This window comes from Chinchilla lanigera, unplaced genomic scaffold, assembly GCF_000276665.1.
Source record: "Chinchilla lanigera isolate Chin_1 unplaced genomic scaffold, ChiLan1.0 scaffold00146, whole genome shotgun sequence".
NCBI lineage: Eukaryota > Metazoa > Chordata > Mammalia > Rodentia > Chinchillidae > Chinchilla > Chinchilla lanigera.
The window spans coordinates 1,619,157-1,631,234 of record NW_004955547.1 but is presented as its reverse complement, the minus strand read 5'-3'; the positions used below and the strand labels follow the sequence as shown (position 1 = coordinate 1,631,234).

Genomic DNA, 12,078 nt, shown 5'->3' with positions numbered 1-12,078 from the left:
TTTTTTTGGTTTTTCTCCGGTACCGGGAACCGAACTCACGACCTTGCGCTTGCCAGGCAGGCGCTTTTGCCGCTGAGCTAAATCCCCAGCCCCCCTCCCTTACTTTTCTACTGTGGAGTTTTACTTTAATGTAACAGTAGCTGGCTGTGTCTCAGTACCTCTTCCTGAGGGATACAGGAAGCAATCTTTGTGTTTACTCACTTGGTACAATGAAAGGCAAGGTGTGTGCACCTGTGCAAAAGTGTCAAAGCAGGATTTACACCCACATGATGCCCCATGGAACAGTTTTTACATATGTTTACCTGAGCATTACAGAGTATATAATACACCCACAGGACTCTCAGATTTGTTTGATTTGTTTATGTATTTATTACTTTTGGTACCAGGAATCAAACTCGGGACCTTGACCTTGCCGCGCAGGTGCTTGTGCCACTGAGCTATATTCCCAGCCCCTAAGATTTGTTTTAAAAAAAGTTTTCTTGCTGAGCATGATGGCACATGCTTATCATTCCAGCACTTGGGAGACTGATGCAGGTGGATCGCTGTGAGGTCGAGGCCAGGCTGAACTACATAGCAAGACCTTGTCTAAAAATACCAAAAAATAAAATAAAATAAAAGTTTTCTTTTGATTTTTCTGGTAGAGGTAACCCAATTCAGTACAGTGGCACATGAAAAACCACATTTGCAAGTTTTAGAGGAGGTCAAAAGTAAATCATGAGATTGCTCATGTGTGGATAATGAAGATGATCCATTATGGAAAAATACATGTTTTCATAACAGAAGAGTGGTGTGGGTGGATGATGATGATGAACATGATGATGACTTTGACGTTGGCCATGTGAGCCAAAGTTCCCGTGACAGTGAAATGGAGCAAGAATCAACTGATACGGACACAGGGAATACAGACCTCCTTGATTCAGATGACAAAGAAAACACAATGTGAGTACATATTTGACTGGTTGAAATGTTGCAAAATAGTCACGCAACCAAATGAAACAATCCAGTATTAGAACTAGGTCTGAAAATACAGTGAGGGACGTGGCAGGGGTGAAACATTTTGCACAGAATGCCAGCACTGCCATTCAGTGTTGGAAAGTGTAACAGATGAAATGTTATAAGATGCTGTGAAATACACAAAGGCTGAGATACAAGTTAAACGTTCTGTATGGACCAACAGCTGTATTAAGGAAATTATTTACTATGGCACCTCAGTAGCTGCACTGAAAGCATTCATAGGTTGCGCTTAGCAGGGATTTCTCATCATAATTGCAGGAATATAAGAGACTTGTGGAAGAGCGATGGATCAAAATATGGCATAAAAGTTTATACTTTTGTAGATGTGAAGACTTACTACTCTTTCAATTTAGACATTTATCCTGGAACTCAGTCACCAGGTCCTTATTCATATAGTAATAAATCAAATGATGTTGTGACCAGACTTGTTGCTCCCGTCTCCCAAACTAATCGGAATGTGACATTTGGCAGGTGGTTCACCGGTTTCCAATTGATGTTACATTTGATAACAGCACAAGTTGAGCAGTGCAGGAACTGTATGCAGGAACAAAGCAGAAATTCCAAATGAAATGTTGCAGTTTCAAAATGTTGCAGAGAATTTTATAGTACAATCTTTGGATTTCAGAAAGATTTACATTAGCCTCATATATGGTAAAGAAAAACAAACTGGTGCTGCTGATGACAACGTTTCACCATGATGGAAATACTGATAAGGAAATACTGGACAAAACAGAAGGCTGAAATGGAATCTTTCTACAACAAAACATGGAGTAGATGTTGATGAGTTATGCAGCAACTGTGATGTCACTCAAAACACAAAGCATTGGCCAAGGTTGTGTTTTACTTGATCCTAAACGTGTGGCATAAATAGTTTGATAGTTTACAAAGAAAATAACAAGTGCAAACCATGGAGAAACTTTCATAGAGGACTGGGACTAGAACTTATTAAGATCATTTGCAGCAGAGGAAAATCAAAATGTTTCTGCTCAGGGCATGATGCAAAAAATTATAGACCACACTGGCGAGCTGACAGGTGAATAGAAACGTGCAGCATCACAGAGACCTACTACAACAACAGGAAACCTAAGAAGATGTTCAGTGTGCTCCACAAGAAAGTACAAGAAAACAAAACATATGTGCTATCAGTGTAAGTGATACTTATGCAATTTTCATGTATGAAGACTGCCTTGGGTGTGACAATTGAAGCAAAGATTATTTTTGTTGTAGAATTCTAGTGATACTTTCATTGTCATTGACATAGGTTTTTCTTTCTCATGTTATCTCTTAGGTTTTGTAAGGAAGCACACCCCTGATGTGAAAATATTGACGTTTATTCTAAGCACTCGTTATACATTTAATATTTTACTGACATCTTAATTCCCCGCTAAGTGCATGTTGTACAACGTAGCGGGAAGCTCCTGACAAAACAGGAAGGGAGGTGACGAGAATGGCCCGCCTGCCACATAGGAAAGGAATGCTAAGCACATGTGCTGTCAGTGTAAGTGAGATGTGTGCATGAAACACGGAGCTGTCGTGTGAAGGCTGCCTAAGGTGTGACAGTTGATGCAAAGATTATATCTGTCACAGGCTTCTGTTTGTGTTTACATTGTAGCTCATATAGGTTTTTATTTCTGATATTATCACTTAGCTTTTGTAAGCAGGTAAACAGCTGGTGTGAAAATGTTGATGTCTATTCTTTTATTTTTTATTTTTTGTCTTTTTGAGATAGCGTCTCGCTATGCAGTTCAGGCTGACCTTGAGCTCACTTTGTAGCTGAGGCTGGCCTTGAACTCACAGTGATCCTCCTGCCTTCTGAGTGCTGGGATTACAGGTGTGCACCACTACACCTGGCTCAATGCTAAGTACTCATTACACATTTGATATATTATTGACATTCATTTTCTTATTTAGCTGTGATAACTGAAGTAAAGATTTTTTTTGGCAGAGTGTTATTGGTATTTTCATTGTAGTTCATACAGGAATTTATTTTTTAAATTAATGAAATTCACTGTTGCACTTCAGGTGTACATTATGATTACTTTCACTATAGGGAATTTGTAGCTGTACATGACATAACTTGATTCTTTTTTTTTTCCATTCCCCTGCCCTCCTTTCAACCCCTCTTCACCTCCTTATTTATAAAAGCTTTGTTTCCATTTTTTCCTTCTTTTCTCATTTTTTTCTTTTCCTTTTCTGCTCCCACTCCCCCATCCCTAATGCCCCTTCCTATTTGGACATTTTCTTCCTATTTCTCAGTATCTCTTACACATTTGGTCCTTATTTACACTTTCAGTTTCTCATACCAGAGAAACAATTCAGTATTTACACATGTATGTCCGATTTATTTCACTTAAGAGTATGGGCTTGTTGTAGTCAGTGTTTACAAAGGAAAGGATATAATACAGGACACATAATTTATAGGATATTTTATAATATTCACCCAAAGAGTCAAATGCAAAAGTGTGCAGGAGATCTGTCCACACACTGGAGACCCAAAGAATCCAGCTGGATCCCACAGCAGTGTCCTGCATGACTCCAGCTGAAGACCTAGGGCCCATGGCAATGTTTTCCACGAGTCCAGCTGGAGGCCTAGAGCCCATGACAATGTCTCACGTAAGCCTGTATCAAAGATCTGCACTGGGAAGGCCCAAAGGTCAGTGGTGGAAGCTAGAAAGTCTGTGCCAGTGGGATGAAGGGTCTGTACCAGCAGACTGAGGGATCTGCCCTGGAGCCAGGAAGTGATGCTCAAGGTAAGGACCAGAGCTCCCCTGAAAAAAACTGCAGCCATCCTTAGCAATAGCAAGGACATAAGCTCCTCCTATGATGAGAACAGCTAAATTCATATTAGGAAAACCAGCACAACAAGCTTCTGCAGGAGAATCAACAGCATACCACCTTCCTCTCTCTCCAGTTCTCCTTTTATGCTGTTGACAACAATCCTCAGGTGGGCTCTCCACACCCAGCACCATGCTGACTCAGTTCAGCTAGATATTACAAGTTGACCATTGGTTAATCTGTCATAGGCCTCAAAGTGCATCCATTGAGCTAGAAATGTCTCAAGCTTATCCTTCTTTGTGGAAGAGTAGTACTTTATTGTATAAAAAAACCACATCTTCTTTATCCATTCACCGGTTAATGGGCATTTGGGCTGTTTCCAAGATTTAGCTATTAGAAACTGTGCTGCTATAAACATGGTTGTGCGTATATCGCTGTGGTATGATGCTTTTAATTCTTTCAGGAAGACACCAAGAAGAGGAATACCTGGGTCAAATGGAACCTCTAGTCCTAGTTTTTTGAGAAATCTCCACACTGATTTCCACAGTGGTTGTACCAGTCTGCACTTACACCAACAGTGGAGAAGGGTACCTTTTTTCCCCACAGCCCCACCAGCATTTTTTATTGGTTCATTTCTTAATAATAGTTATTCTTTATGGGGTGAAATGGAATCTTAGCATTGTTTTAATTTGCATGACCAGTAATTTGAATGACCAGTAATGTTGAACATTTTTTTTCATATATTTGTTTGGTATTTTTCCTTTTTCTTCTGTGAAGTGTGTATTCCTCTCAGATGCCCATTTTTGGATTGGGTCTTTAAATTGGGGGGAGTCCTGATTTTTTGAGTTCTTTGTGTATTCTAGGTATTAGTCCTGTCTGAGGAACAGCTGGCAAAAATTTTTTCCCACACTGTGGATTGTCTCTTCACTCTGTTGGTGGTTCCTTTTGCTATACAAAAGCTTTTTAATAAGATGAGATCCCAGTTGTTGATTTTTTGTGATAATTCCTGTGCAGTTGGGGTTTTGTTTATAAAATCTTGTACTGTACTGATGTCTACAAGAGTTGTACCTATTCTATCTCCCAGCAGATTTAATGTTTCTGTTTTAATGTTTAGATCCATTTTGACTTTAATTTAGTGCATGGTGAAAGATGTGTGCCTAATTTTAATCTTCTGCCTGTGGAAAGCTAGTTTTTCCAGCACCACTTATTAGAGAGACTAGTTTTCTTCCAGTAAAAGGGTTTGGCACTTTTGTCAAAGATAAGGTGGTTAAGTATGTTTGGAGTTGTTTTTGCATCTTCTAATCTGTTCAGTTGATCCTTGGGTAGATTTTTTTTTGATCATGGCTAATTGGAGTTCTGTATGCCTCACTAACTGTATGTAAAATTCTTTTTCCCTGCCAGGGAAGTTTTTTGCCATGACATCTATGAACAGTTTTTTATATCCTTTGTGCTATCTCCTGCATTTTCATTGACTCCAGTCAATCTTATGTTATTCTTCTTTGCATTGTCCAGCTGTTGCTGGATTGATTTCTCATAGTCCCTTGCTATTTTTAAATCTTTCTTTTCCTGATTATTAACTGAAATCCTGTCTTCTGTATCTGTGACTTTGTCCTCACATTGCATCGTTCTGCTGCATATACTTTCAATGCAATTTTTAATCTCCTGGGTATCTGTTCTACTCTGTTTTATGGATTGCATTTCTTTTCTATGTTGGGCATTCATGGTTTCCGTCATTTTCCTGAGCTCCTCGGTTTTTTATCTGTATCTGCTCTAGAGTCACTAAGCACGTCTTTCATTATGGTCACCATCTCTGTAGTTATCTGAGAAATTGTTTCTGATTTGATTTTTTCGAGAGCCTTGTTCATTTGCATCATTGTTACCATTTCAGAGAGTCCAGGTGGGTGTCTTTTGGATTATTCCATTTCATTGCCCCCTGGATTTGCTTTTGGTGAACTGGAAGTCTGGGGTTGTATCTTAAGTGTCTTTTTTTTTTTTTTTTTTAAATTTTATATCCTGGGTTGATGCTTATAAATTTACTACGGTGAGTAGCCTTATTGCTAGTATTTAGAACCCTTAGGAAATGACTACTTCTTAGAGGTGTCTTCTAGATGCAGCTGGCTTTTAGGTTTTGCATCTGTTGCATGATCCTAACCTGCAATTTATTGGTGATCAGAAGTTGCTGCCTCCTTGGCCCAGCCCCTGTTTCTTTGGCACTGGCCTATAGAATCTTTTATGACCCTTAGGCAATTTCAGTCTTGGTATACCAGGAACAACTGGTTAGAACAATTATGTCACTTTTGTTAAAGTGGTATAATCAGCAATAACAATAGCATCAAGCACAGCCTAAAAAATGACTAATAATTTGCCACCTTTAACCACATGAACTAGATTTGTGGTTATATAACAAAATCTAAAATGAACCAGTAAATCGTATGCAGTAAATTAGCAGTTTTACTTACCCTCAGGGGAGAAAATTTAAAAGGGGTTGGGGGAAAAATAGGAAAATAGAAGAAAAGTGACTAGGAGCAAGGCTGGAGGGCAAAGGAGGATCTTGCAATCTGTGGGAAGCTGGTGCAGAAGATGGGGAAAAGAGAAAAGGAAGAAATAAAAACAAAAACAGCACCGAACAACAACAAAAAGCTAGAACCCATGTTCACAGTCATAGAAAAACAAGAACAATGAAGAAAACAAAAACAAAACAAGAGAGAAAGGAAATTTTAAAAAAAGAAAAACATGTTTGCGTCAAGGTGTGTCTCTCCTGCCACTGGTAGACAGTGTGGGTACAGTCCAGATCCAGTGTTCAATCCCCACAAGCCAGCAGCAGCTCCACGGTGGGGTAGAGAATAATCGCAGCGAGCATGCGTTTGAATTTCCACTGGAGTTCGGATTGACCTCTGCCTGCTAGACTAAACCAGATCTGCCCAGCAGTTGCTGTGTCGCCTGCAGGCTCAGGCTCAGTTGGGAGGCACTAGGTGGAGCCAGCAGCCTCTCAAGTTCCTGGATTTAGTTGGCCCCTCTGCAAGATGGCTGCCTGTCAGTCGCCCTCTAACGGGATGTCCATCGGGGTAATTCATTAGCCATAGCAGCCTGCTGCACCCACCACACCACTGCACTTGTGTGCTTCTCCGCGGCTGCCTGTGGGGTCGCCACCCTCTTTGGTCACCAGCAGTTACTGTGTATCTGCAGTTTCAAGCCACTCCTCCCATGCAGTGAGTCCAGGCTCAAGGGGAAAGTGCTGCCTGCCTCCTCCTCCTTCACTGAAGTTTTTCTTTTCTCTCTCTCTGTGGGCTTCAGTTCTCACTTTAGATCCTTCCTGGGTCCCAGGGACCCACTTTCCTCCTTGTTTTCTTCCTCATGTTGCTATATTCCAGAAAGAGGCTCTTGCTCTTCTGCTCACCACTCTGCTATTTTTCTGGAAGACTCTAGGAATTTTTCTGAAGTTATCTTTTAGGTTTTGTGAATAAGTACACAGCTGATGTGAAAATGTGGATGTTTCTTCTAGATGTGTAGTACATATTAAGAGTTTAATACTTCATTTTATTGACATTTTATGTTCCTATTAACTACACATTGCATAATATAATAAGAACCTCCTGACAAAACAGCAAGACCATACTTGACAAAACATGTCAAGTATGCTTTGCAAAAGGCCAGGTAAGCAAAATACATGTGCTGGCAGTGTAAGCAATTCAGTGTATGGAACATGCTATTTTCATGTGTGAAGACCACCTTGGGTGTGATAATTCAAGCAAGTACTATTTTTTTTGTAGAGTGCTATTGATATTTTCATTGTAGTTCATGTAAGAATTGCCTGTTGTTCTTTTTTAGACTTTGTACACCAAAAACAAGTCAGTGTTGAAAATTTTGATGCTTTTTATAACACTCAATAAATATTAAAAATGCAATACTTTAATACTGTGATTTTTTCCTGTTAAGCACTCATTGTTTAATATAATAAAACTCATAAAGTTAAAATTAATAATTCATCAATAGATTCTAAAGAATAAACATGGGTGTGACACACCCATGGTTATACCACTTCATGGCAAAAAATGTGTTATGTTCTGAGGTTTTGCTGTAGCAGTCACTCCAAAGATGTTGTTCACTGACTTAGCCAACCAGAGGTACTCAGTGTTGTGTTCTTTCAGGTTCACTGCATTAGCACAGAGTTTACTATGAGGAAACACGGTGGAGAAAAGGGGGTGCCGTTCCGAGTACAAATCGATACCTTCAAGGAAAACGAAAACGGGGACTATACCGAGCACTTACACTCAGCCAGCTGCCAGATCAAAGTCTTCAAGGTACTTGTGGGCAGTGTGTGGCCCTTGGGCCTCTCCTTCCATGTCTTTCTATTTTAACATCATTTGCCCAGTTAGAAAGTCATTTTGTCTGTTTTGTGAAAGCTGTGCAAACTCAGTCTAACCAAGAGTTTTCAACTTAGTTTTTAAGTAATTAATAATTAGTTTTTAAGTTGGTTTTTAAGTAATTGCTAAGATAATAAAGTAATTTGTAGGGAGATTGGCATAGGTATGGGAACTGGAAAAGAAGCACAACCCATGGATTGTCACTGAAGCCTGTTAAAGTTATAAGCTCTTCTGAAGCTCCAAAAAATTATGAGTATTTTGGTTATGTTTATGCTGCATATTCTTTCTTTATTTTGGTCTTTATTTTTGACATATGGATAAATTGTTTTTATTTTTGGTGCTGGGCATCAAACCCAGGGTCTTATGTATGCTAGGGAAATACTTCCAATAATCTACATCCTCAGCCCCCAATAAATATATTCTCCTTGAAAGACTTAGAATAATATGAAAGTATCCAGAGTACTTGAAATTGAAATCCCCCATGACCATTCTTACTCTGATTCCCCAGCCTCACCCCGGAGAGGGCCACATATCCTTCGGGTCTCTTTTTATGCTTTTACACATGTCCGTGCATCAGTGTGTACATTTTTCCTTTCTTTGAAATATGAATGGGATTATATTATATGAATTGTTTTATGACTTTGTCTTGCATTTTTCTCACTTAGCTATGTGCTTACAGACCTTTGCATTTGTCTTTTTCAGTCATACGACTTTCCTATTTTCAGCCTGAGATGGGGTGATGCATTTTGTCTACCTATCAGTGTGCATTTATGTTTATTTTCTCTATGAATATTTAAGGGGTGAAAGGGTGAGCACTTCAGTTTAAAACAAAATATTTTTCTTTTCAGCCCAAAGGTGCAGACAGAAAGCAAAAAACAGATAGAGAGAAAATGGAAAAACGAACGCCTCATGAAAAGGAGAAATACCAACCTTCCTATGAGACAACCATACTCACAGAGGTAAAATTTTAGTCTATAATTTTGGTGACAGCTTTAGTCCATAATTTTCATTGTGTGTGTGTGGCGGGGTGTGTGTGAGTGTGTGTGTGGTGCTTGGAATCCAGCCCAGGACCCATGCATACTAGGCGACTACTCTACCACTGAATTATACTCCAGATCCTTAATTTCACTCTTAAAAGAAAAATCTGACACTTTTAGCCTATTCCACATTTACTTTTATTTATGGAGACTTCTGAGTAAGATTTACAGTGATCCCTCACCTATCTCGGAGTTACTTTCCGGAGACCCCCATGATAGGTGAAAATCTGCAAAGTAGCGGTGTTATATTTATTTTATTATTTATATATATTTTAAGGCTTTGTAAACCCTTCCCACACTCCTATAAACCTTTCCCACACTCTGATAAACACTTCATATGCTCTTACTAACCTTTCCCACACTTTTATAAACACTTCATATGCTCTTAAACACTCTACACTCTTAAACCTACGTAATTTTTAACATGTAAAATTCTGTATGGGTACTCAATGTGAAGTGGGCAAGGAGAGCTGCTGAACGTATGGGCACAGTGCAGGAGAGCAAACAGACCGATGCTATAGTCCCTGAGCCAATCAGCGCCCACGATACAGAGCACAGTGTACTTGGTCATCTTCCATTCCATCAGCCAATAGTGTGCCATGTACAGTCTCACGTTGGCAAACTTGCGCAATGGCAAACTTCCATTGTGTACAGTACGGTATTCACCCACTGATGAAATACATACTGTATTTTATTTCGAGTTAATATTATTTTGCTATGTTTGAATTAACATTTTTATATTTTTTATATTTTAAATTTTTAGGCAAAAATAATTAAAATAAATATTATGTAAGTACCTATATACCGCAAAATCCCACAATATAGCAAAAACTCCACAATACAGAATAGATATTTTTTTTAGAAAACCCACGAGACAGTGAAGCTGCAATAAGTGAACCGTGATACAGTAATGGAAGGCTCTACTATTCAAATCAAAATGTACTATTCATGGGGCCAGGGGTTTTGCTCAGCGCTGCAGCGCCTGCCTAGCAAGTTTGAGGTCCTGAGTTCAATTCCCAGTACCCAAAAAAGAAAGTACTATTCCTATAACAGTATTTTAGTGGCTCATTAGGCTGAAATGTAATTGTTATTTAACTTATCCTTTGTTCTTAGTGTTCTCCATGGCCTGAGATCACGTATGTCAATTCCCCATCACCGGGTTTCAACAGTTCCCATAGCAGTTTTTCTCTTGGGGAAGGGTAAGTCTGTGAAATGAAATTGGCTTGTGTTTATACTAAATATGTATCCTTGGGCCAGGGATATAGCTCAGCAGCACGATGCCTGCCTGGCAAGCCTGAGGTCCTGAGTTTGATTGCCGGTACCAAAAAAAAAAATGTATTCTTTCATTATTTTTCCATAAACAGAATCTTTCTAAATCAATAAATACTTCTATTTAGTTAGTCTTTGAATTTTTGTATTAATTGAGGTTTGGATTATCTTCAAAGGAGACTGAAAGCGTTTTAAGTAGCTGTTTCTCCTCCTGTCTCCTCTCCCTGTCCTGAAAGTAGTACTGGGTATCAGAACACTTATGATCAGTTTTTAGTGATTGAGAAACTGATAATCTGGGTTTCTTGATTTGTCCTATTGCTGCCCATCTTGTGGTTAGCTCACTTCCTGGTCGTACTTGCATCAGACAGCGGCCATCCGGAGTGGGAAGCACAGCTGTATAGATGCCAAAATCTGTTTGTTACTTCTGAAGAGTGCTCCTAACATGTAATTATAATGGACCTTTGATCATTGGGCAGAAAATACCGAAGCGGATGGCTAAAATAAAGTTTTAGAATTCTCTATGGGATGCATTTAATCTTACCTTAGTGTCTTGTACTATCAAAGGTAATTGAAGGTTTGTGTAAATGCCCGCCTCGGTTTTGACACAGCTCCCATACAATCCTCACGTGTAACACGAATCCCTCATAGCTATATTGACACCTGGAAATAGGTCACTGAATGTGGAGGGTGTTGTTTGGTTGTATTTGGTTTTGGATTTATCTAGGCTCTATGTTTGATCTGCTGCTTGTTTTTCCATGCGAGTTTATTAGTGCACATGGGCTGTACAGATTCATGGCTTTCATTTTGGCAGATTTGTACTTGACCCGACGTACGTTGTCATTTTCAATCCCATCACTGCTCTTGCCCTACCCTGTCCCCAGTCTCATATTTTTTGGGGGGTTTCAGTGCCTATGATCTACTTCTTAAAGGATTTAATTACAGATTTTTTTGTATAGTGCCCCTTGTTTATAAAGCACTGTAATTTTTGCTGATTGTATTGTATAGTACTGTAGCTTTGAGTTACACAAATAAAGCCAAAGTCATCATGTTGGAGTCTCCTTTGACTATTTCTTTGTTCTGAATATTGTAGTGTACATACTGTATACAACTCCTTGTTTAGCAAGCAATTCATTCAATTGCCTGGTTGCAGAAACAGAATTCAGTCATTAAAGGAGGAATATCTGTAATGTAACAATTAAGAACATGCAAAATATTAAAAGTGTGACACTTAAGAATAGTTATAGGAGGAATGTAAGTTACTAGGCCTTTGAGATAAATCAGTTGCTATGTTTTAATACCAAATCTCAATTTTGCAGCTAAGGCTAAAAAAGAAAACTTTTTTTTTTTCTTTTTAATGTCTTTTCGAGACAAAGACTCGCTATGCAGTTCAGACTGGTCTTGAGCTCTCTTTGTAGTCCAGGCTGGTCTCAAACTCACAGCAATCCTCCAGCCTCAGCCTTCCCACTGCTGGTTTTGTTTTTTTTTTTTTGCTTGTTTGTTTTGTTTTTTTTTTCCGTTTGAGGTAGAGACTTATTGTGTTGTGCCGGCTGGCCTTAAGCTCCTGAATTTAAGAGATCCTCTTGCATCAGCCTCCCTAGTAGCTGGAACTATCAAGGTGT

General features: G+C 39.1%; 1 protein-coding gene and 1 long non-coding RNA gene across 2 annotated transcripts in view; both read left to right on the top strand.

Annotated features, from left to right (window-relative positions):
- The window catches only part of Tfcp2 (transcription factor CP2), a gene marked incomplete at its 5' end in the record, with an annotated part of 66,701 nt that overhangs the window by 44,097 nt on the left and 10,526 nt on the right, over positions 1–12,078 (top strand). Inside the window, 3 exon segments of the mRNA XM_005411895.2 lie at positions 7,938–8,090; positions 9,002–9,112; positions 10,304–10,389. Of these exon segments, the coding sequence (XP_005411952.1) occupies positions 7,938–8,090; positions 9,002–9,112; positions 10,304–10,389 (350 nt within the window).
- Positions 910–2,596, top strand: LOC106147368. Its single transcript, XR_001232224.1, has 3 exons — positions 910–939; positions 1,486–2,161; positions 2,303–2,596. It is a non-coding gene; the product is annotated as an uncharacterized LOC106147368 (long non-coding RNA).